Source organism: Ictidomys tridecemlineatus, chromosome 4 (assembly GCF_052094955.1).
Source record: "Ictidomys tridecemlineatus isolate mIctTri1 chromosome 4, mIctTri1.hap1, whole genome shotgun sequence".
Taxonomy (NCBI): domain Eukaryota; kingdom Metazoa; phylum Chordata; class Mammalia; order Rodentia; family Sciuridae; genus Ictidomys; species Ictidomys tridecemlineatus.
The window spans coordinates 182,937,914-182,964,193 of NC_135480.1; the positions used below are offsets into that span (position 1 = coordinate 182,937,914).

Below are 26,280 nucleotides of genomic sequence, written 5' to 3' on the forward strand. Positions count from 1 at the left end.
CTTTTTAGACCTGACACAAATGATATCTTCTCACCGGCAAAACATTCCCAGGAGCCCAAGTAATTCATTGTCATTACCTCTGGTTCAAACAACAATTTGTTAATATGGTTGTAACAACACATTTCATTGCAATTGTATTTATCTTATTCTTTTATTAGACCTTGAACTATTGAGAATACTCAGTCTAAAATGGTAAATCCAGTAGCCCTCTGCAGACAGCAGATAATGATCTCAACTTTAAATGTGTTTGTGAAAAGCCTGCCAGAGCAAAGAGCCCTAGAGCAATTAAGCCATAGACAATCAACCCAGCCCCACCATGGTCCCGTTAATTAATAATAAAAAATTTGTTAGTTAAATGGAATTCTATTAAGAAATTCTAAATCAGTTCAATTACTACATGCTACATTCTGTTTTCTCTTTTCTTAATTGGTGAGGTCTATTGCCTTGTAACATCTAGGTCATTTGCAATACAGGAGTTTTTGTTGCCAGAAAGTTATTGTACTAGTAAAAGATCTCTATTAAAATCATTTACTAATTAGATACAGCAGGCCATGGCATAAAGAACATGGATCTTGGAGTCAGATATGTCTAACTTTAAACTATAAATTTGCCACTGTGACTCTGAACAAGTTATTTAATTATCAAAAGCCTCTATTATTTAATCTGTAAAGTGGAAATTGTTTCACAGGGTGAAGAGCTAATTAGATAATTAAATGTGCTTGAAAGTACCCAGAATCTGGCTAACTGATAATATTCACAGTTTTTTGCTGTTGTTTTTATTATACTGATCCATTGAACTGTTGCACATGGACAAGCCCTTTCCATTATAAAGCCTGCAAGAACTGAAGTATAAAGACAAGGTGTGATGTTGTCAAGCTGAGCTCTGCAAGGAGGGCTTAAACTGGTATGCTAGGTTGCACGGTATTGAAACATGTCCTGTAAACTACAAACTTTATAAGGGGACCTTAACTCAACCACATACTTTTAAGTGGGTAGATCTGTTTTAAGATATGTAGAAAAAATATATTTCTAAGAAATTTTGGATGTTTAAAGTTACATATGAATCATTGGATGCTTGTGATTAGAACATAGTGATTGTAGAAGAAGGACTTTATCAGAGAGGCAGACAGGAAGTGGGCCCACACAGGGCTTCAGAACCTCTGTCAGGACATTCAAAGGGTCCAGAGTCTGGCCCTTCACTTTTCAGTCCCAGAAAGTGGAATTTAATATGTCAAAAGTTAAATATGGAGTTTAATGTGCCAGGAGCTAGTTCATAAAAACTGAATGCTCAAGAGATAGATAGTAGATATTTAAGAGATTTATTAATTTATCATGGAAGAATGAACACTCCCAACAAATTCAGGATACTCTTTTCCTGGTATTAAATCCCAGATGCTTAGGTAGTTTGGAAATGAATGTGTTGTCATAAGTTGGCTCAGAAACAAAAATCAGAGCAAATGCAAAGATGCTCTTGAAGAATATTCCAAAAAAGATGTACAAAAGTTAATGGTCTCTCCCTGTCACTCAATCCTGTTCATTTTCTAGTGGTCGGACTGTTTCTTCCTTATCTTCCTTCTTTTTAGACTCAAGCAGAAAAGATTATTCTTTCGTTAATTGGAAGGTGCACATTTGAAGATAATTCAGTGACATGTTTTCTGATAACCTGGTCTCTTTAGTAAAGCTTGGGTAATGTCTATAACTCAGTTATTTATCTTTGGACTAGTTTGTAAGCTATTGGATTTTGACTGTATATGAATGAAGTATTAAATACTGTGAGTTACCTTCACAGAATATGATTTAACCGACAAACATTGAAGACACCTCATCATGACTCCTATAGAAATGACAGTACCAATGTATACTGGTTTCACTAGGACATGTAACATATTCTCATTTCATACTTCAGGACTAGCAACTCTGATCCCTTGTCATGTGACCTCCTGATAAAGTTTACAGCCATTTCCCAAGAATATTTGTTGTTAAGGGTAGTCTTGTCTAGCCTTTAGTAGATGACTTATAGAAATACTTAAATGTATTTCAATAAGTTAAACATGTCAGCACATGTCAAAACACTTAAGTAATAATGAGGCTCTACGACCTTAGAACAAACCTGATATCAGTATCAATGACCTCTTGTTATTACTAAAGTTCTCCATGAATCGAGTCTCTTTTAAGTGTTTTTTTTTTTTACTAAGCTCTTAAACTGCATTAATATTTTTGAAATTAAAGAATTTTAAAAGCTAGAAATTTTTGGATCTTTCTAATAGAGGGAAAGATTTTGTTTCTAATAAAAGTTTAATAAAACAAACTCCTTGTTTCTATTAATAGTGATATATAATATATAATAGTATTTTGTATCAAAATGGTAAAAATATATTTTTAAACAATGAATACAGTTCAGAAAAAAAGTTGCATTGTCGGGGTATTTGGTACCTCGTTGGAGCTCTAGTTACACTAAATAGAAGATTTACACTAACCATTATGGTGTAAAGTTTTCTCTAAGAAAAAAATTTTTGCCAAATACAATGAAACATTCTTGTGATCTCAGCAACTTGGAAGTACTGAGGCAAGAGGATGGCAAGTTTGAGACCAGCCTCAGCAACTTAGTGAAACTTTGTCTCAAACTAAAAAATAAAAATGGTTGAGGGTATAGATGAGTGAGAGAGCACCCCTTGGCTCCATTTGGAGTACCAAAAAAAAAAAAGTTTTCATTGATTTTTATTTGAAATTACTACTTTGGGGACATTTCTTCTTCAATTTAAAATCATAAATGGTTACTTTATACTAGATAATGCAATAAATTCCATATGCTGGACAGGCACATCATGTTTACCTATATGGAGAATTAAAAACAAGATTACAGAGAATATAAACTTATTTTATGATATCAACTTTTCTGGTGTATTGATTTACAAATTAGCAAATTTAATTCGATTTGATTTGATTTAATTATGAAACCAATACTTCAAGTATTATCAATTTCTAAATAATTTGTCCTAGAAAATGAAATTAATAAACTGGGCATAGTAGCACATGTCTATAATCCCAGTGAGTCAGGAGGCTGAGGATCACAAGTTCAAAGTCAACCTCAACAATTTAGCAAGACAATGACTCAAAATAGAAAATAAGAAGGGCTGGGAGAGGAGCTCCGTGGAAAAGCCCCAAAGGGTTCAATCATCAGTACCAAAAATAAGTAACTGAAATAAAATCAATAATAAAATAGTCTGGACCTGTAGTCTCTTGTGACCTGCACACAAATTTTTTTTTTTTTATCAAATAAACTCTTGGCCCTTTTTATAGCTCTTATAGGCCTTCAATTTCCAAATGACTGGATTAACTATTGCAGCTATTTCCATGCATTCACACGATCAGAGGACACATGTCTTCAGGGCATTACCAGTGTGCCAAGTCTGGTGACAGTGTGAGTGGAAACAAAAGAGAGTCTGTCTTGCGTCCTGTGGTGTCTTGCTGGGCCTGTATCTTAATTGTATTTCCACTCTGGTTTTGACTATGTCTCAATACAAGGGTTCCTGTTGTTGATTTTAGGAATATATGCTTTTTGCTGGCAGTTCTCACCCAGCTTTTCAGTTGTGTTTTCTCACACTGGTAGTCTCACATCTCCAGTAGCTCTTCCATCATCAGAGCACCTGAAAGATGCAATGTTCCCTGCAAAAGTAGCCAACCTGGAATATAAATTAGGAAGAATTTCCTTATGTTGATAGATTATACATTTATAAATAGGAATGCATTATTTCATATATTAAAAAGCCATCCGATGAAGCAAAATTGAGAATTTGAGAAATAAATTTAAGCCAGTAAAAAGAAGAGTTAAGTATTAAAATAATGTTATTTGAGAATGCTGATCAATTGGAAAATTAATGAGCACATTAAGGTTAATAGAGGACATTTTAGACTTGTCCTTCATTGGGAAAGAGGACACTCATCATGATGACAATCATACTCAGCAAATATGCTCAAAGATCAATCCAGGTGTTATGCCCACCCTCACACGCCTGACCCATGAATGTGGCTAGCAGAATGGTCAATGAGGTTTGAGAAAAGAGCCAATTATACATGCATAGGAATTACCTACCAATGGGCATGGTGTCCCCATCAAATACCTGTGGAGTGTCCAACCTTGTTCTGGATTCTGACACTGGTCTCAGTGGACATTCAGGTTGTTCATGCTGCTGAAAAGCACACCTGTGTATCTAAGTTGTTGGAAGAGTTGACCTTCATGGGGTGATGTTCCCCCTAAAGACAGAGATTATAATTTATCCAGCTCAATGCTCTCTGGGATAAAACTTAGCCTTTCACATAGAAAATATTCCTTAAAAGTAAATTGTATTTATTAAAGGGGGACAAAATATTTTTCTAAATATGTAGAATGCAAATAACATAAGACGTGAAGGCAAATCTAATACAGCACTAAGATCCAGCTGCTACACTGTGTGTTGACTCATATTCTTGCTAAGGCAGATCACTTACTAACATCCTCTTTTTGGGCATTCTTCCCAGTGGCCAGATTGGCTGCTATAGGTCACATAATTTCCTAATGGACCTTATCCAGGTAACCAATAGAATACAGAATGCCATTATAAGAAACTTCTTGCCACTGCCCTTCAAAACTAAAAAAAAAATAAAATAAAAGCCTATTTATTTGTCGAGAGACATTAAAATATTTCATATGAAACTTGGCTTTTCCTAACTTAAAAGATTATATGCTGTTTTTTTCTCTAAAGCATAATGCATGAGAGCTAGTATTCTGATAAATTATAAACTGTCTCCTCTATCTTATCCTACTTTTATGCACATCCTATTTTCTACTGATTCAGTATTTTCCAGTTGTGCACTAAACCTAAGTACATCATTGCATGAAAAGAAAGAAAGAAAAAGAGGAAGGAAGTCATGATTGCTTTTTAGCATAAAAATTTAATGATGCATTTCATACATTTCTATAGAGTAGCTGTTTTAGTCAGCTTTTGCATTGCCGTGACCAAAATATCAGATAAGAACAACTTAGAGGAGGAAAAGTTTATTTGGTTCATAGTTATCAGAGGTCTCATAGACAGTCAACTCCATTGCTCTGAGACTAAGGTGAGGCAGGACATTATGGGGAAGGGTATAGTGGAAGAAGTCTGGCCCTCTCATGGCAGCAAGGAAGATGTAGCATTCCAGGGCACTCCCCCAATAACCCATCTCCTCCAGCTATGCTCCACCCACAGTTACCACCCAGTACATTCAAACTAAGATGGACTGATTAGGTTACAAGTTTTACAATCTAATCATTTCACCTCTGAATATTCCTGCAGAAACACAGTAGTTTGGGGGGATATCCTATACCAAAACCATAACATTCTGCCCTTGCCCCCAACCCTGCCCAATTCATGCCCATCTCACGAAGCAAAATCTATTTATTTTGGCTGGGGGCAGTGGCACACACGTATAACCCCAGCAGCTCAGGAAGCTGTGGCAGGAGGATTGCAAGTTCAAAGCCAGCCTCAGCTATTTAGCAAGGTCCTAAGCAACTTAGCAAGACACTGTGTCAAAATTTTTTTTAAAAATGAAGGGACCGGGGTAAAGTTCTTCTGTGTTCAATCGCTAATACAAAAAAAAAAAAAAGAAAGAAAGAAAGAAAAGAAAAGTGCATTTAACTTATCTCCAATAGTCCCATGGTCTTAACAGTTTTATTATTGCCCGAGGTCCATTCAAAAGTCTCTTTTGAGAATGAAAGCAAAATTTAGTCTTCGAGCTCCTGTAAAAATCAAAAGCAAACTATGTATAATCACATATATCTAATATACAGTGGCATGGAGTAAATGTTTCCATTCCAAAAGGGAATAATAAGGAGGAAAAGAAAAAGAGATGAGACTAAAGCAAGACCAAAACCCAGCCAGGCAAATAGGCCCTATAACTCCCCATACAGCATCTAAGACATATAGCTGTGAGGTGTGCTTTCCAAAGGGCTTAGGCAGCCCTGTCTCCTTGGCCTTGCCTATTTCAGTGCAGGTGGCCTCTCTTTTAGCCTGGCTCTTTCTATAGCCATCAGCTTTCCTTAGCAGTCCTCAATATTGGCATTACTTAATTCCAGGTTCAGTTTCACCTTTACAATTTTATGTATTGCCCTCTCAGGGGATACCCACAGGTATTCTAACCCTGCTACACTTGTCTGGCCTCTCAGGTCTTTCTTTGAAATCTCAGAGGAAGCCTCCATGACCCCTTAAGTTCAGCATCCTGTATTTCTGCAGAACCAGGACCAGATGGATAATGAGAAGCTCTGCTACCAGCTCACACAGAACATGGGCTCCCTGTAATCACGGCTGCAGTGGCCTCTGAGTGCTTGCATAGTTTACATGATGAAACAACTTCCTAGGTTCCCCTGTGCAAGCAGGGCACCCCCATTATCTCTTCTCTGAAGCCTGCAGTGGATGTGATCTTGCAACCTGAGATGCCCTCAAAACTCCTTCCCTAGTGTCTCTGAAAGTATTTAGCATCTTTTCAGAATCTATCATCTCTTTAACAAGCTTGCTTTTCTTGGTTCCAGTTAAACATGCACTTTTCCAGCCAAATAGCAAGTTTTTGAAATCCTTTGGCTCTACTTATTCCAGAGTCTCACAGTAAGCCTGATTAAAAGCTGCAAGCAATATCTATGGCACTGACTGACTGCTATGCTGCCTTGAAATTTCCTCTACCAGAATAATCACCTTTCAATTTAGCCTCATACAAATTCATAGGACAAGGACAAAAATGTAGACTAGTTTTTTACCAGAATATAAAAAAAAATGGTCTGAGTTCCATTTGCAATAGAATCCGCATTCCTCTCTGAAACTTCATGAGCCATCCTGCATCCCTGTTGGCGTTCTAGTCTTCTGAGCTCCCGCCAGAATTGCCCATTAACCTCTGCTTACAACATTCTAAGACTTTTGCAGCTTGAATTTTCAAACTTTTCCAAATTCCTCCAGCAAATTGCCAAAGTCTTCTGAACCACATGGTCAGGTTAGTCACAGCAAGGACCCCACTCTTAGTGCCAATTTTTGTTTTGGTCAATTAATCCTAATCCTAACCTGTAGGTATTCTTGTATAAACAGGAACCTTTGAGGGACAACTCAAATCAAAATTATAACAGTAGCCACTATGACCATCATCTCATAAAATTTATATACTCGTGAAGAAAAAGAAAAGGAAAAAGAATCCACCAGAGAATACTTATAATCTCCTCTTGGGTCATGGTTTTAAATTCTTCTTTGTGAGTTGATTTTTTTCTCCCAAATATTCTATGTTGAAGTTATAGTCCTTAGTACTTCAGAATGTGACCTTATTTGGAAATACAGTCATAGTCGAGTCGCTGCAGATTAAATTAATTAGGATGAAATCATACTAGAGTAGTGCAAGCCCTGATCCAATTGACTGCTCTCCCTATAAAAAGAGAAAATATGCACACAGAGATGAGTTCTCCCGTCTATGGAGAACTTCATATAGAGATGAAGGGAAGGACTGAAGTGATGCTTCATCAAACCAAGGACTGATGCCAGCACACCACCAGGAGCCAGGCGAGAGGCAAGGAGCAGTTTCTTTTGCCCTCAGAAAGAGCCAACCCTGGAATAGGACTACCAGCCTGTAGAGCTGTTGAGACAATCAGTTTCTGTTGTTAAGAACACCCAGTGTGCAGTACTTTGTTATGACAGCCCCAGAAAACTAATACACAAATCTTTAGCGTCATTAGAAACAACAGTGTCTGTGTAATCAGTGCAGGACATTCCCCTGCTCTATCCCACTGAAGCCATGGTATGGGATAGGCCTAAGTTCTGCTTTGGCTGGAGCTTTGAAAATTACTTACCTTTGGGACCAGCACTGTGTCCTATCTGGCTCTCTCTTGATCACACAAAACAGCAAGTGACCACTGCAGCTTCACGTGGAGCTTTCCTGCATTTACCCTATGCAATGGCATGGCAAGGCAGCTGTTGACAGGCACAATGTCAGAGAGACTGTTAGGAACAAAGCCTTCTGCTTATTTCTGTTCCCCGGAGCATCCAACTCAATGCTGAGCACATACTTATTTCTTAGTATTTCATTTTTGATGTAAGAGACTAGCTATGTTCTTTAATAGTTTACTTTGTTTTTTTGGGGGGGGGGTTGTTTAGTTTACTTTGTTTGAAAAATAATTTTAGCAAAAAGATAAGTAACATTTTTTTCCTATTTGTGAATATCCATAAGCATAGGTAGAAAAACCAATGAATTTCTATTCTGAGAAAGTAGTTGTTTTAAGGAGCTTTGAAGACAAGTGTGTCTTTTCTGCCATCTAGCGGCAATAGAGGATTATGACATCCTAGAGCTTAAATTTTAAACTCTTCCAGGACTTGCACCTGGGTTTAAGGAGAGATACTTGACAAATAAAAACTCTGCCACAATCAAATTTTCTATTGGAAAAAAAAGCATTAAATGAAGATTAGAATTTATTGCACAGGAGACTGTATTTGTTTTTGAGGGCTTCCATAATAAAACCCCAGATGCAGTATTTCAGAGTTCAGACAGTAGAGGTACACAGAGCAGGTGAACGCAGACTTTCCTTGCCTGCTTCCTTGTGCCAGTTTGCAGGAACATAATCTTTGTGATGAAATATTCATTCACTAACAAACCACTTTTTGGTCACTGCTGCACTCCAGTTACTGTAATAGTAATACAAACACAGATTAAGACATCTGTTCCACAGACTAGGTCATCATGTGACACAAGTGAGTCAGACCTAAAGGATCTATTTAAAAGAACATACTCTGCCCTTGCTGTGTAAGTCTCATTCCTCTGTGGTTACTCTTTCCACTAATATAGCTTCCTCCCTCCCCCATCCATTTGGATCTTCTCGTGCTTAGATCTCATTTCCCATGACTTTCCTGGTTCAGGCTGTAAACTACGTTTTGTTCCAATGATTTATTTGACTCCACTTCTTTTACTTTGTTCTTTGGAAATGTGTTTTAGACATATTTTTTATTATTATTATTCGGGCTTCTGCACTATCCTTAGAGAATTCTGACCAACTGAAAATTATACTGGGAAGTGAAAAAGATACTACATCAAAACCCTCCCACCCTGAGTCCCTGTCAACTGGTTTTGAGACAATGCCTGCTGTCTAGGTGGAAAATGCCGGGAAAATCACAATTCTGTGCACTCCATTTTCAACAATGACTACTACTCTAGCTCTAGAAAAGGACAAGAAAATCTGCTAGATGGCTGTGCTCTCTGGTACTAAGGGAGAAACTCAGAGAGCAGATCAGTATGAATTTTGGTAGCTTAGTTATCTCACAGAGCCCAAAGCCTGTCCCCACATTCAAGTTACTAGCCTTAAAAACAGACCACAGGTATGTTCCAGAAGACTTGTGAAATGCTCAGTACGGAATTAGTGCCAAGTCACCACAGCTTCTGATATGGCCTGAATTTTGTTTCTCAAAGGCCTGACCCCCCTATCTCAGAATGTAACATATTCAGAGATAAGGTCTTTGAAGAGGTGGCTATGTTAAAATGAGGTCTTTAGGGATCTAATCCAATAAAACTAGTGTCCTCATGAGAGGAAGAAATGTGGAGGGAGAGAAAAATAGAGGGGAGACACAGGCACACATTGAAATGACCATGTGAACACACCAAAAGGAGACTCTTGTCTATAAGCACGGAGAGAGGCCTCAGAAGAAACCCAGCTTGTTAACACCTTGATCTTTGAGTTCTAGTCTCCAGAAGTGTGAGAAAATAAATATTTGTTGCTTAAGCTACCCAGGCTCTAGGGTTTCATTATGGAAGCCCTCGCAAACAAATACAGTCTCCTGTGCAATAAATTCTAATATTCATTTGATGCTTTTTTTTTCCAATAGAAAATTTCAAAGAATTTATGGGCTTCTTTAATTTTATTAGCAATCTTACCTCTTAGAAGTTGTCTTTCCTTTGATCCTGAGTCACCTTTGGGAAGGCAGGATAATCTCTCAGCCAGAATGATATTCACCCAGGAATGAACAATTGTTTTCTCCCTTACCCCACGTAGTGATCAGGTCACTTCCCTCCAGATTTACCATGCAAGTAGTTCTTTCGGATTACTGAAATAGGCATCCAGCTTACCTGTGCTCTTTATCAATATGTTTTGAGTATTATGCCCAGGAATTTCTAAATTGAGTCAAAACAGGGCATTACTTAAGCACCTGCTAGGCCACATTATAATCTTGACTGAGAGCTCATTTTAATATTTTCACAGTTCTCTCAAACTGTATTCATTCAACTGTTGTTCCAACTCCTTGAATCGAGTTATACTGTACAATGAACAGCAGATGACGCCCTAGCCCAAGACATACATATTGCTGAATGACTTACTGTACCAGATCTCCAAGTCCTCCCATTTGATTAAGAGTTTTAAAATCAGTCTGAAGTCATTTTCATTCCCATCTCCAAATCCCACCAAAGTGATTTATTTACAAATTCAAGATGTATTGATATTGCTGTTCCACTGGTAAAAATCTCTCTTTAATACCTAAAATGTTAACTAGCAAGCCCTTTAGTCAGCTTGGACTCCACCATGTGACAATTCCAGATTTACCCCGGGCCTCTTTCATGACCCAGTCACACCAGTCTACTTATCTTTTCCTAAATGCAAATGACATTTTACAACTTCAAGTTTAAATACAACCTATTGTCCTTGCCTGGAATGTTTTTCTTTCAGTTGCTCATTGGGCTGCTCTTAACTTTCCCAGTTTAACTCTGGTAGCAGTTCTTCTGTGATGTTCCTTATAAACCATTCCTAGACCATAATGAAGTTCTACATGCACACTCATGCCTGAAAAGCACTTCTACCATTGCATTGTATGTTCCTGATTAGAAGGAGGGGATGCCCGGAGAAGGATTTGTATCTTTCTTTCTTTTTTTGTTTATAAATGATAGCAGAATGCATAACAATTCTTATTACATATATAGAGCACAATTTTTCATATCTCTGGTTGTATACATAGTATATTCATGCCAATTCGTGTCTTCAGACCTGTTTTTGGATAATAATGATCATCACATTCCAACCTCTTTAATTACCCCCTACCCTCTCCCTTCCCCTCCAACCCCTCTGCCCTATCTAGAATTTGCCTATTCCTCCCATACTTCCTCTTCGTATCCCACTATGAATCAGTATCCTTATATCAAAGAAAACATTCGGCATTTGGTTTTTTGGGATTGGATAATTTCACTTAGCATTATCTTTTCCTAAACTTAGCATTATCTTCTTTAACTCCATCCATTTACCTGCAAATGCCATTATCTTAGCATTATCTTCTCTAACTCCATCCATTTATCTGCAAATGCCATAATTCTCTTTTATTGCTGAGTAATATTCTGTTGTGTATAAATGTCACATTTTTGTTATCCACTCATCTATTGAAGGGCATCTAGGTTGGCTCCACAGTTTAGCTATTGTGAATTGTGCTACTATAAACATTGATGTGCCTGTGTCCCTGTAGTATACTGTTTTAAGTCCTTTGGGTATGGACCAAGGAGAGGGACAGCTGGGTCTAATAATGGTTCCATTCCAGATTTTCCAAGAAATCTCTATACTGCTTTCCATATTGGCTGCAACAATTTGCAGTCCCACCAGCAGTGTATGAGTGTATGTTTTTCCCTATATCCTCACCAATACTTATTGTTGCTTGTATGCATAAAAGCTGCCATTCTGACTGGAGTGAGATGAAATCTTAGAGTGGTTTTGATTTGCATTTCTTTAAATGCTAGTGATGATGAACATTTTTCGTGTATTTGTTGATTGATTTTCTCTAGCACCTACACAGCAATTCAAATTTGGTGCCCATTAATTTATTTAAGAGCAGATATAAAGCAGGAGAAACATAGTCCTTGGTTATTTGCTTGTTTGAGTTGTTTTTATTTTGGTTTTTGTTTGTTTGTTTTTTAATTTGGTGGTGTTGGGGGCATTGGGGTGGGAATATTAGAAATGTTGGTTTTGCAATGCCTGGGTCATTTAAGCAAAAGGAGCTCTTTAACAGTATCTGTGACCACTGCTGGCCTCACCTGGAGTTTCACTTGTCAGAGATGTGCCCATGACAAGCACGTGTGGTTAGACTTTATTTATTTCCTTAGCACCATTGCTTTTAAGGGAGTCATTTGATTTTGCTTCTGTATCTACTAAGCTTTCAGCTTGTTATGCCACCACCAGAGATGGGCATATAGTGACAGCAAGCTATCGCTTTATAATTTTACTGCATCTTCCTAATTCTCTTTGTACCACAATAGCATGCCCATCTCTCTGCTTTAGATGACCCAGGCTTTCTGTGAGTCCTCAATGCTGGAGCATACAAGTCAATATATGCATATTGAGGTCATCTCAGGTTCAGGTCCAGACCACTCTCCATCACTCCAATCCAGTACCTTTAATCTTCCTGCCAAGCTGCATTTCAGATGTTCCTTCCTGCTCCTCCTCAGTTCTTTCTGTCCTTCCTCAGTGCTGGACCATCACAGTTTCAAGTCTTAATCACCTAATATTTTTCAAAGAGATTTGACTCCCTATTTTATTAGCATTTGGTTATCTCTTGTTGTTTTCTTTTGTTTGTACTCAAGTATTCACAAATACAAGTAATTAATATTTAATAAAAGAATATATATATATACCTACATAGAGAAATTCTATGTATATTGTAAAGAATAAATACATAACTTTATATTTTAAATGTGTATACACACATAAATTTATTGGTTCCAATGCAGTCTCTATGACTGTAAGAATGAGCCATTATATAGTTAGCAGATGCTTATACTAGTGAACATCAGAGTTCAGATATGGCACAGTTGAAAGAAATGTTGAAGATGATCTTTTTCAATTTCCTCTAATTAGATAGAATAAAGAAGACACTGAATATGGAGATATGTCCAAGCTGAAATGGTTCTATATAGTCAGTTTAAAAACTGTATCTTTTCCTCCTAAGATCAGAGCAAAGAAAGAATATCCACCATCTCTGTGTAACATTATATTGAGAGCCCTGCCTAACACAATTAGGCAAGAAAATAATTAAAAGGAATTACAATTGGAAGGAAAGTGTCATTATTAAAAGACTACCAGACTCTGAATGCAACCAATTAAAACAGGTATGGAAACTTCTAAGGAACCCACACAATAACAAATAAAATTAATAAGAGAATTTACCAACCTATCAGTATGTGTTAGAACACATATATCAGCTTAAGTCCTATTTACCAATAACAATTAGAAAAGATTTCTTTTAAAAAACTATTTGCAATAGAATTAAAAATGTAAGAGAAAATGAATAGAATATGTACAGGTTTTTATGCTGAAAGCTATGGGACAGTGTAGACAAAATTTAAAGAAATCCTACAAAAATTAGAGATAACTTGTTTATGGATTTTTTCCAGCAGCTGTTGCTGAAACAAACTATATATTCACCTCTTACATTATATACAACTTTCAATTTGAAGTAGAACACAGACCTAAACACAAATATTTAGTTTATAAAGCTTCTCGTAAAGCACTCAGAATATTTGTTTTATCTGGACAAAGACAAAGCTTTCTCAGACAAGTCTTCCAAAATGTCACCATCAAGAAAAGAAAAATTCACAATTTATAGTTTTTTAAACTAAAAACTTTTATTCTTTTTGTTTGATGCTAGCTCAGATTTTTAGTAGACATTCTTTATCATGCTGTAAAAATTCCCCTTAGGTTTTGAATTTATAAAATTCAAAAACAGATTTTGCTCCTGTGCATTGTGGATATGTAAATTTTTTACCTCTGTTCTGATAAAATTATATAAGTAATTGATGGAGAGTCAAATATCACACTGGCATTCCCTTATGGGGCCTGGACTCACTTGTTCATGATAAAATAATTTTTTGACATGATGGAATATGGCATATTAATTTGCTGAGATTTTGCTGAAGATTGTTAAGTCTATATGTATGAGGAATAGTATTTCAAAATTTTCTTTTATCCTGATATACTTATCAGGTTTGGCTGATAACAAGTATGTTGGTCTCATAAACAAGGTTTGCCCTCTTGGTATGGAAATTTTTCCTTTATTGACTGAGTTTGTATGTCTCTAAAAACATAATATCATTTATTCATCATTTACATAATTCATTGGTAAATCAGTCCAGGTCTGATGTTTGCTCTGTGTAAGTTTTTAAGTATGATTTCCTTGCTTGTCTTAGATCTATTCAAATTTTCTATTTCTTGTAAGTACTGCCTTGCAAGAAACAACCATCAAGTCTAAGTTGTTGAATTTATTGGAATAAGTTGTCAATGATGTTCCCTATTCTCTTTTAAATACTTGTAGGAAGTACAGGAATATCCCTGTTTTATTTCTAAAACCTTTAGTTTGTGCTTTTACCTTTTTCTTGATCAGTTAGCTAGAGGTTTATTAATTTTATAAATCTGTTCAAACTTTCAACATTTGACTTTATTTTTCTATTGCATTTTTTTTCTATTTCACTTATTTCTATCCTTTATTATTTTTTCTACTTATTTTGAGTTACTTTGCTCTTTTGCTTTTCCAAACATGTTTTTGGTTGAAATCTTATGCAATTTACTTAAAATATTCTTACTGTAATCACTTAACACTGTTTACTTCTTTCTAAACAGCACTTTGGCTTCATCTCAAAAATTTTGATATATTGCATTTTCATGTTCATTCAATTCAAAATATATTTTAGTTTTACTTGTGATTTCTTCTTTGACACATTGCTTAGCAGGGAGTATATTAATTAATTTACAAATATTTTGGAATTTTTTACTTTTGATGCTGATGTTGGTTTCAAATTTTGCATTCAAAGAACATTCTCTATGGTTTCAGTGTTCTGAAACTTACGCAGACTTCTTTTATGAATCAGCATATACTATATCCCAGTGAATGTTCTATACTCACTTGGAAAGCTTTTATAAACAGAAATTTTTGAATAGTATTTTATAAAGTTCAATTAAATCGATTCATTTGATAAGCATTTTTCAATCTTCTAAACCACACTAAGTTTCTGACTATTTACTCTACCAATTACTGAAAGTAGAAGTTAGAATACCTAAATGTGACTTTATATATACCTTTTATATATAGTTGTCAATTAAGGTTATTTATTGCAAAGGCTTTTAATGTACGCTTGATTATTTCACCCTTTTATTATTTATTTCTAGGAATGCTCCATTCCTTAAAATTAATTTACTTATCATTAATATAGCCATTCTATCTTGCTTTCATTTAGTCATTGTCATTTTACTCTTTTACCATTGACTTATCTATGTTTTCATTTAGAGAGTAATTTTGACAATAATATAAACATGGGTCTTCTTTTTTAACCGGTCTCTTTGTCTTTGGTTTTGGTTTTTGGTTTATTTGAGCTAAATATTTTTATTAATATTTAAGTATCTTCTTACTATCTTTGTCTCTTTGTGCCTTCTACTTATATGTTGTTAGGAGGAGAATTAGTTTGATCCAAGCTACTAGGTTATGGGATTTTGCAAATTACTAGAAGTTAGAAGTCTGAGAGTTTTCAGAAGATCTGAGCAGATGTGAGATAAGGAGAATAAAGAATCAAGAATTACTTCTAGTTTATTGAAGCAAGTAAAAAACAGAATAGATAAAAATCTAACACTTAAGCACTTACTATATATTAGTCGATCTACATAATGTATCTCTACTTAACAAACTCTCAACAACCCTGATAGAGAAATATTGTCTATTACCCTTTTATGATTAAGCAGAATATCAGTGAGGATCATCAGTTTGTGCTAAATGAAAAACATGAAATAGTGGAATGGAAAATGTTTGCCCCACTAAAGCCCATGTCTCCTGTGAACTGCACTGTTCTGGAGTGAATCATATGCATAATCCCAGAGTCTTTCAGGTTATATCCCCATGGGAGTGAGTAAATAAAAGGGTCAAAGGATGCATTCCGATTGCAAATACCAGATAATGATGAGGGGATTGGGGGTTGTGCTTTAAAAATCTTGGCAATAGTTCAAATCTATAGCTTTCTCTGAGAATGAGGATATATTTAATAAGTGGCATAAATAATTCAATAATATCTATGATTATAGTCTTCTACTTAAGAAGCAAGTTATCAGTCACAATTGTACAGGGATAAAATTGACAGTTTGTTTTCCCCAAACCACTACACACTCTTAACCATCCATCCCTCATTTTGAGAACAGGCAACTTGTAAACAGGGATTATAAAACTCAGAGAGAGCCTTTGGTGGAAATCTGAAGGATCAAGATGTCTTAATATGATGAAGTTAACTTCCTAAAAGGAAAAACACTCATTAAAGCAAATGGAGTTGCATTGTCCATGAAGAACATCTGCTCTCATAAATCTTCCTGGTAAGCCATAAGGGGCAATAGAAATTAAGCTCTCAGTCCCCTGTTTTTTTCTGGGTTTACTATCTAGTACAACTTGATCTCAGTCCCCTGTTTTTGCTGGGTTTCCTATCTAGTACAACTTGATCTCAGTCCTCTGTTTTTGCTGGGTTTCCTATCTAGTACAACTTGATCTCATTCATGTTATGAAACTCTTATTCAATCTGAGGGAGAAAAGACCAATATTATTCATTCTTCTTAATTTTCACCAGCTTGTCTGATTTTATAACACAATCAGGAGAGAAGTGAATCCCCTTTTTATCAGAGTGTTGACAAGAACATGTTTGTTACTTGTTTGAATAACACTGTAATCAGACCACATAAACTACTGATTATAATTGGATCTATGGGACATCATCCCTGGAGTTTTATAATACTTTATAAATGGAAGGGTAATTTTAATTTGCTGCAATAGTTAGAAACTTCTCAAAAGCAACAAAAAACTTAAATTGTCTTACAGTACCAGTGGCTGGTCCTTTGAAGGATGTTTCTACAATGTAAAAGATATATCTACCATGTGTCTCCCACTGTGACATCATCTGTCTCCATTTTCCTGGATTTGAAGAGGAAAATCTGAGCTTGTGTCTAAATATCCAATACCTTCAGTGAATTTTTGTCTGTGGAGATCTATTATCTTTTTTTTATCACTGAATCTTCTAAATCATTCTTCACATACCTCTAGGAGTGGCAGAAGAATGTGAACTTGGAAAACAGAACTTTTTCTAAGTGAGAAACTGTTACCAAACTAGGGGAAGAAAATCATTTCAATGGTTCAAAGGTAAATAGATGAAATAGTTATAGATCAGTTACAAATGTGGTTTTGGAAAAAGAAAGTAAGCAAATGATTGATTCTTCTTCTCTTGTGTTTAGTAAATTAATCCTCCTCCCACTCTCTCTTGATATTACCAAAAACAAACAAACAAAAAATGTTTTGCAGCAAAAGTAACAATCTGGGTTTGGGTTTGTGGTTTTCCTGATTAATTATAATAATGACAGATCATTCTAACATGTATTATGGTACTGTCACCAACATAGAGAAGCATTGAAACACAGATCACAGATTCATATAAAGGAAAAAAAATGCCAGAAAATGCAAAGAGGGAATCCTTCACTGTCTATATAATATTTGATGTTAACCTATCTGTGCATCTATAAATGAACATAACATAATAAAATGTTCCAGGCAAATTGGACATCTGTAACAGCTTTTTTCTTCCTGGGATTTTCTCATTACCCCAAAGTTGAGGTCATCATATTCGTGCTGTGTCTGCTGATGTACCTGAGCACTGTGCTGGGCAATATAATTTTGATCTCTATCACTGTCCTGGATTCCCACCTGCACACCCCCATGTACTTCTTCCTCAGCAACCTCTCCTTTCTGGACATCTGGTACACCTCTTCTGCTCTTACCCCAATGCTTGCAAACTTTATTTCAGGGAAAAACACTATCTCCTTCTCAGGATGTGCCTCTCAGATGTACTTCTCTCTTGCCATGGGCTCCACTGAATGTGTACTCCTCTCCATGATGGCCTATGACCGATATGTGGCCATTTGCAACCCCCTGAGATACCCTCTCATCATGAACAAGAAGGTCTGTGTGCAGATTGCAGCTGGCTCCTGGGTGACAGGCTGCCTCACTGCCCTGGTAGAAACAGTGCCTGTGCTGCAGCTGTCTCTCTGTGGTAACAATATCATCAATCATTTCACTTGTGAAATTCTAGCTATCTTGAAACTGGCTTGTGTAGACACTTCCGTGGTACAATTAATTATGCTGGCAATAAGTGTGTTCCTTCTTCCCATGCCAATGCTGCTGATTTGTATCTCTTACGCATTTATCCTCTCCAACATCCTGAGAATCAGCTCAATGGATGGCCGAAGCAAAGCCTTTTCAACCTGCGCAGCCCACCTGACTGTGGTGATTCTGTTCTATGGGACAGCTCTCTCCATGTACCTGAAGCCATCAGCTGTAAATTCACAGGAAATAGATAAATTTATGGCTTTGGTATATGCAGGATTAACTCCCATGTTGAATCCTATTATCTATAGTCTACGGAACAAAGAAGTAAAAGTGGCTGTGAAGAAATTGCTAATTAGAAATACTTTTAGAAATGTCTTCATTTCCACCCTCAAATATTAGAAAGAGTGCATTTTGTTTTCAATAGGATCTCACCATTATATCCTCTCTCCTGATTTGCCTTGTAAACTTTTTGTACAAATGAATCATTTACACAGAATTAATTATATTTCCAGGATAGTAGCATTTATTGAATATCAGTGTAATATTAGACAATTGACTATTGTTTCATATTTTACTTATTATGTAATCTCAGAATCCAGCTGTGGCATACTCAGGAAAATAACTCATATAATAAAAATGTAAAATTTAGAACTTGGTAATTTTTGAAATGATTTTTTTCTTAATAATTTGCAATTGTCTTAAAAAATTAGATGTTTTAAATTAAGTAAATATATGCATATATATCATAAACCACAACATCATCAATTTCAGCTCTTTATAGTTTCTAAAATATTAAAATCGGAAATATATATGATGTTATATATGATGAAGTATGATTTTGTTTACTTGGGATGTGTATGTGGGGATGAGTAATTAGTGAATGTGCAACAGTCTCATAACAAAACTGTGCACAATAATAATCCTAAGGATGAAGTACAGTACGGTGACAATCAGGGCATCTTTAACTATTATATAGGTCTAGGGTCAGAGTACTCTCATATTGTACTTGCATGTCTTAGTGAATTAATTTACACACTATCCCACAGTTTTTATTTTTATTTTTATTTTAGCATGCTGAATATTTGACCAATGAAAGGTAAGGATAAAAAGAGCTCTATCCTGTAGTGATTACACTACAAAAAATGATTTATTTATGTAGACATGTATTATAGAAAAATATTCATGGCTGTCCTTAATATATGTGAACAAAATTATATTACTTATACTTTCACCATAATACAAATTGATATGGTTTTCCTTGTATCTACACTCTCCCTGGAGCTGGGGGGAAAGGAGGCCAATGTGTGTAGAATATATCCTCTTTATCAGGGAAGGTTCCTTGGAGTTATGTGGATGATGGCTTTATCCGATAAAAAAGGTATTTCATTTCTCTGAGTCTTAGGTTTAAGAAAGGCAATAATTAAAGGCAATTATCACACAACATCCAAGTCTGAGCAAGGCAGAACTTGCTGATTAGAAATCCTTTTAGGAATGTCTTCATGATGGGTGAAGAAAGAATTTGAGTAGGAACTCTGCTGGTGATCTTAATCAAAGTGCCCTTAGCACAATGAGAAAACTTGTCTTTCTCAAATATCAAATGCTCAGTTCGAGTCTCTCCAAAAGTATGGACTAGAAATTTTTATTATGAATAAAAGGCAACACAGCTATTTTTATTTTCATCCTTAAATACCTCCCTATCCAGAACAGTAACAACATGTGATAATTTTATTTGGTTGAAGAGGAGAAAGGAATGTTAAAACCTATTACTCATCCAATCTTCACACCAATTCACAAATACACTAATTTTACTTAATCCAAGTAGTTGGCATACACAAATTTATAATATTTATTTATATCAATAAAAAGAAAACTTGTATCAAAAGTACTGACATGAAAATTTTAGGTCTCATCTGCTCCACCAGACATCTTTTTTTTCTGATGTTTTTATTTGTATTGTTAACTAATGTAGATAAGTAAGGAATTGCCTATAGGGCACTATAAGAAACTGTCCAGAAGCAAAATCCAATATTTTGATTGGATCCCCACAAGCCTAGAGAGTGTCCTCAGATTTCAGATGCTTCTGCAAGAATCATCATGTCCAAACAACCAAAGTCAAGATGGAGTTAATTTCTGTGTCATCCAGGTATTTTTTGTTGCTCATCCCCAATATGGAACTGTGAATGTAATCCTGCATTGGGTTTTGATTGCATCACTATTTCACATCTCAGGATGATCAGCCTCTACTGTAACAAATGCTCTATATTATGAGAAGAAACAGTTTCTAGATGCAACACACATGATTGCATCACATTCATTTCTGCTTCTCTCAGGTAACATCAAGTTCATGTTGTCTGCAATATTTATATATTCTGTGTCCTTGGCTATTTCACTCACACCAGTGATTGTCTTCAATGGACAAAGTTACTTTGACCCCTCATTGCATGTAAGCTCTCAGAGAACAACACTGCTTCCAAAGCTTAAGAAGTCTCTCACTGTGACCCACCTCTGTGTAGCAAATATTTTCTTGTGAGCTCAGAACAAACGCTTACCTCCTTTTGTAATCACACAGGAAATAGGAACTCACCCACATATTCGTTTTATGAAAGTGTAATTAATGTTTATTGCTAAGTATTTCTGGTTTTATTTTTCTTTGTTCAAGTTAATAAGGTTTTATTTGATTTTTGATGTAATACTTTTTGTTGCTTTGGTAATTTCCCATAAACCCACTAATAATCTGTGATACTTTGTTTTAATCTACCTTAAAGATTTCCCAAACCATCCAGAAAATAAAGATTATTTAAAATGCTTGCTAAAGATATTATACCCAGGCTCAAACTATATTCATCAGATCTGAATTTCCAGGGGAGCAATCTGCTAATCTGTATATTTTATGAGATCCAGTGATTTTTATATGAGAATTTTAGAAAATTCTGACAGTGAGCATTAAGCGGAAAATATTGAACCATGTTACTTAATGTTTTACTTAATGTAGGTGGGAAAATATGCATCAAGGAGATGAGAACATCACATACCAGAACTGATCATAATTTAAGAAAAAAAATGTGTTGTCCACCAGAACATTGTTACAAAGCACAAGGGAAAATGAGAATTCAGTGATATGACATTTTGAGAATATACCACTTGCTATTATTCAAAGAACTGTTCAAATGCAAGACTTCCTCTGCTTTGCTTGAGGAAACAATCTTTGTATAGAAAATAGATAAAAATCAAGTTTGCCATTTTTAACTTGAAAAGTGAATTCTACATACAATTAGAGGAGGAAATTTAAAAAAATGTTCTTTGATTGTTGATGGACCTTTATTTTATTCATTTATTTATATGTGGTGCTGAGATCGAACTCAGTGCCTCATACATGCTAGGCAAGCACTCTACCACTGAGCCACAACCCCAGCCCCATAGAGGGGAAAATATTTTAAAGGCTACTTAAATATTTTTAGTAATATAATAATAATATAATATTTCTATCAATAAAAAACAATCACTGCAGAGTAATCCTAGAAACTATTTAAAAAATGGTATGTGAGAGTTTAATCTGATATCCATAGCTCTGTTCATTAAAGTGTGAATCATATTGATATATGATGGTATTGTTGTGTGTTTAGTAAGAATCATTTGTATATTATATCGATGTCATCTTATGGGGGGATAAGTATAGAACCAAGAAGACTTTGAAAACCCACTGTAGTAATTCTGAAAGAAAAAAGTTAGCTAAAGCAAGAGTGATATTTATGAAGATGGTGAGAAATATTCATAGTTTGGCTATGCCGAGAAGGCAGAGGATTGATAAAGGATTAAATATGGGTATAAGAGAGAGACATCAAGGATGACCTCAAGGGCTTTTGCCTAAAAAGTGGGAAATATGGAGTTATCACTCACTAAAAGAAGAAAGACTTCAGGTGAGGTGGATATGTAGGAAATTATCATGTGTTTAAGGGTATCATGTGTTTATTAAGTTCAAATTCTGTATTAAATACGGTAACGATGTACATGAATAAGCAAGTCTTGTGTTTAGATAAGCCAGGACTAGGACTAGGGATATAAATTGGGAGATTTCAGCATACAAATGGTACTTAAAATCAAAAAACTGGATGAGATTAACAGATTGGTGAGTCTTAGTAATAAAGAGAAGTTCTATTCAGCCTTCATTCATTATGGCAGATTCTCATATGTCACCATGCAGGGATGACATGAAAGTGTAGTGTTATGGTTTGCATATGAGGTGTCTCCCAAAAGCTTATGTGAGAGACAATGCAAGAATGTTCAAAGGTGACTTAGTTATGAGAGCTGTAACCTAATAAGTGGACTTATCCACTGATATGGGTTAACTGGTTGTATCTGTAGGCAGGTAGAATGTGGCTGGAGGAAGCAAGTCAGTCACTGAAGGTATGACTTTGGGGTTTATAATTTATCGCTGGTCTCTCTCTACTTCCTGGTTTCCATGCCCTGAGCTGCTTCCCTCCATCACACTCTTCTGCCATAATGGTCTTCCTCATCTTGGGCCTAAAACTTTGGAGTCAGGCAACCATGGACTGAACCTCTGCTAAACGTACGCCAAAATAAACTTTTTCTCCTCTCCATTGTTTTTGTCAGGTATTTTGGTCACAGCAATACAAAGCTGACTGAAACATATGGCCACTCTGTTCTTTATCTCTAAATACAGAATCTGGCATCTTGCCATCACTAATGCTGATATGAACACACTCCTATATGTGACTGGATTTTCTTTTTGATTCTATCTTAGAATAGATTTTAGGAGTATGTTTACATCATCAAAGGCAATGAAAAATTCTATAGTTCTCAGTACAAAAATTTTATGACTCCCAATATGACACCCAAATTGCTTTCTACAGTGGTTGTACCAGTTTACTTTACAGGCCACATCTCTATTAAAACAGATAATATAATTAAAAGAACTTGCAGCATTAATTCAACCCGAATCAATTTGTCTAAAGCTAATTTCCTCACAACATACCTATAACTGCAACTATTTTGTTTATTTGCTTCAATTCTTCCACTCAGTGTGTCCCTTCACCTTTCCTATTAAATTAGTGGGTATTCAGATACCGTGGGGAACTGAAGAAGAATTGGGCCCACTTCCACAACTTGGAAATATTTATATACTAGGAAATAAAATGATAGCTGGACTGTAGTGAATCAAAAATCTGAACTTAGAAGCCACCCTTTGGGCCAGGCACAGCAGCACATGCCTGTAATCTTAGTATAATCTGGGATTATAGATGGGATTGCTCAGATGGGAGGCTGAGGCAGGAGGATCATGAATTCAAAGCCAGCCTCATAAAAAGTGAGAACCTGTCTCTATTAGAAAATACAAAATAGTGCTGGGGATGTGGCTCATGGTCAAGTGCTCCTGAATTCAATCCCTGGTACCTCCTCAAAAAAGAAGTCATCCTTCAGCATCCTCCCAGAGCTGTATATTAGCATCAGTGTGGAATATATCAGCAGTAATATTTTGAAAGGCTGAGTCATAAAGGTAGATTAATTCTGGTTAAAGATGAGGATTGACCATGAAAGTCAGTTTTTACTATGAAGTAAAGAGAAAGATCATTAGGGATAGCAAGTTTAAATCTAGAAATCAGATGATAATAAAGCAAGAATATCCCTCCAAATCCAAACCTCATGTCTCTGAGCATTCATAGTTGGGTATATCAACTACTATAGCTAGAAGGAATTGTTAATGTATAATATACAGACAACTATCTCCTTTAGTTCTTTTTTTTTTTTACAGTTCATCTTTTTATTGCCAATCTTAAATTCCAGGGCCTTGTTGCTTCATCACCTTTTAAGAAAACCCAAGAGTCAATTTTGATAAGAAAATCTCCCTGTATCATATTCCATAGTTAAAGTACTATCTGTAGTCTATGCTTTAATTGGAGAACATTACAGATACAAACAAAATGAAAAAAAAAAGGATAAAAAGAATTATTTGTGCACTATTTTAATTTTGTTTTGCCAGGGACTGTGTTTGATAATTATACCTATTACTTCACTGAAGACTATCAATAAATCTGAAAAGTAGGTATTAATATTCTCAATTTTTAGAGAAGAAGCAAAGTTCATGGATGAAGCAAATGGTCAATTCATACAATGTATAAACAGTGAATCTAGGATCCAAACGAGGTATATTTGATTCAAAAATACATTTTTTTTCTAAATTACCTTTTTTCAGTTCAGGAGTACCACACTGAAAATTTAATTGTCTTATGCCTAAAAGAAGAATTTTGCAAGTTAGGGAAAAATTTTATTACAACGTTCTAAGTTCCTACTCCTTCATTCTCTAATCATGTAAACAGAATGCAGAAGATTTTATAGGAGAAAGTAATCATTTGAAGAATTGAACCTAGGAGGCTTTGTGGCAATGATTAGCCTTGTGTTGAATCTGGAAGGTAAAATAAAAATTCTATGAGCATGGGACAAGGGGACAGAAAGAAATTAAGTCATAAGTTTTGTGTTTAGGATAAGAATGGATTACTCAGATTCCACTCAGAGAGCGAGTGGGGGAAAAGAAACAGCAGATGTTGATTGGAGTCAAGGGCACTGAGGCATCAGGCATAGTATGACCACAAATAAAGAGAACACTGGACTTTCTGAATCTTCAGGTCCACTCATCATGAGATGGAAGGAAACAGTGCAGGCTCCAAAGCTGCTGGAGGAGCTGCCTGAATGGCAGAAGGAGAAGCCAGGATGTGCCGAGTCACAGACATAACAGGAGCAACTCTAAGGCTCATCTCAGAAAGCCTTAAATGGAAATTTATTTTCCTGGTAATCAGAGGGGAAAAGTTCCTGAACTAGAGAACACCTAGAGAAATCTGAAGACAGAAAGTTCATCTGACATTCTCTTGACCTTGTCAGTAAAACAAGCTGTGAGGTGGGCCCTTTTTTTGTAGACAAATGTTAAGGAAAATGAGGAATGGGGTTTGGGACCAACGGCACAAGAAGTCTCTGGAACCAAAAGTTGCTGCTCCTCGGCCCTCTCAGTGGACAGTGCAGGAACACACACACACACACACACACACACACACACACACACACACACACACACTGTACACATATACATTTCTACCTTTATTAATTTTCACCTCTATTTAATATTGAAAACCACTAGTTCATACCTGTGTTTCCAATTTCAATAGTTTACTACAGGTTTCATTCTAGTGCTTGCTCATGCTCTCTCTCTCTCTAATATTTAAGTCTTTACTTGGGTAGTGAAAAAGTTGCTTTATGTTATCTGTAACGTATTTGAATATTTTATTACTCTGAGTCTCCTTATTTTATTACATATACATATACATATACATATACATATACATATACATATACATATACTCTCATCCACAGTCCCAAAAGGATGCCTACTTCTCCCTGCTTGGACTCTGACTACACACTCAGAGCTTCTCCATATGGACACTTTCCTCACCCTCCTTAGGCTCTAAATCCTACTCATTCCACTAAAAATGGCAGACCTCCCCCTGCCATGTGGATGCCCGTGCTTACATGTTTGGGTTCTAAAACTAGTCTGAGGCAGCCTGGGCATGTGGGTGACCTCCTCACTCTGCTACCTCTGGTTCCCCATGTCAATATCACTCTTTATTTGGACATCTCATCCTGCTCGGGTTCTGATGTCACATGTTATATTGACCATTCTGCATGAATGTTCTCATTCCTCCTAGATTCTGATTCAACAGATATTTTAAGTATATATGCACACCATTGCATATATATTAAATTCAATACAAGTTTTCCAACGTTGATTCCATTTAGTTTTGTGGACAGATTTTTAATCTCGCTGAGATTAATTTATTTATATATCAAAAAGGGAGAAAAATACCTACCTTCAAAGTTATTTTAGGACTTATCAAAATATCACATAAGTCATCATTTAAGGAATAATACTGTTTGATAAGTTGTAGATAACTCCACAAGTGGTCATACTTAATAATTTTCCTTTTGAAGTTGATAAAAGATGAATAGGGAGTCATGTATCATTGTTATAGTACATAATTAGGTACTAATCATTCTGCTGTTTCATGGGATATAAACGTCTGGGATAGTCTGAAGTACTGACTTTTACAAGATTACACTTAGCATGAACATGGTACCTTACAAATTGCCTTATTAA

At 35.7% G+C, this 26,280-nt stretch overlaps 1 protein-coding gene across 1 annotated transcript; it reads left to right on the plus strand.

The window, feature by feature from the left end:
- Window positions 1-17,558: 17,558 nt before the first annotated feature.
- On the plus strand, window positions 17,559-18,521 carry Or13f1 (olfactory receptor family 13 subfamily F member 1). Its single transcript, XM_005340392.2, has one exon. It carries the CDS (start codon window positions 17,559-17,561, stop codon window positions 18,519-18,521), a length of 963 nt encoding a protein of 320 aa, XP_005340449.1.
- The last annotated feature ends 7,759 nt before the right edge of the window (window positions 18,522-26,280 follow it).

Excerpts from the sequence above, each read along its gene's own strand:
- Or13f1 (XM_005340392.2), top strand. The coding sequence starts at position 17,559 with ATGTTCCAGGCAAATTGGACATCTGTAACAGCTTTTTTCTTCCTGGGA.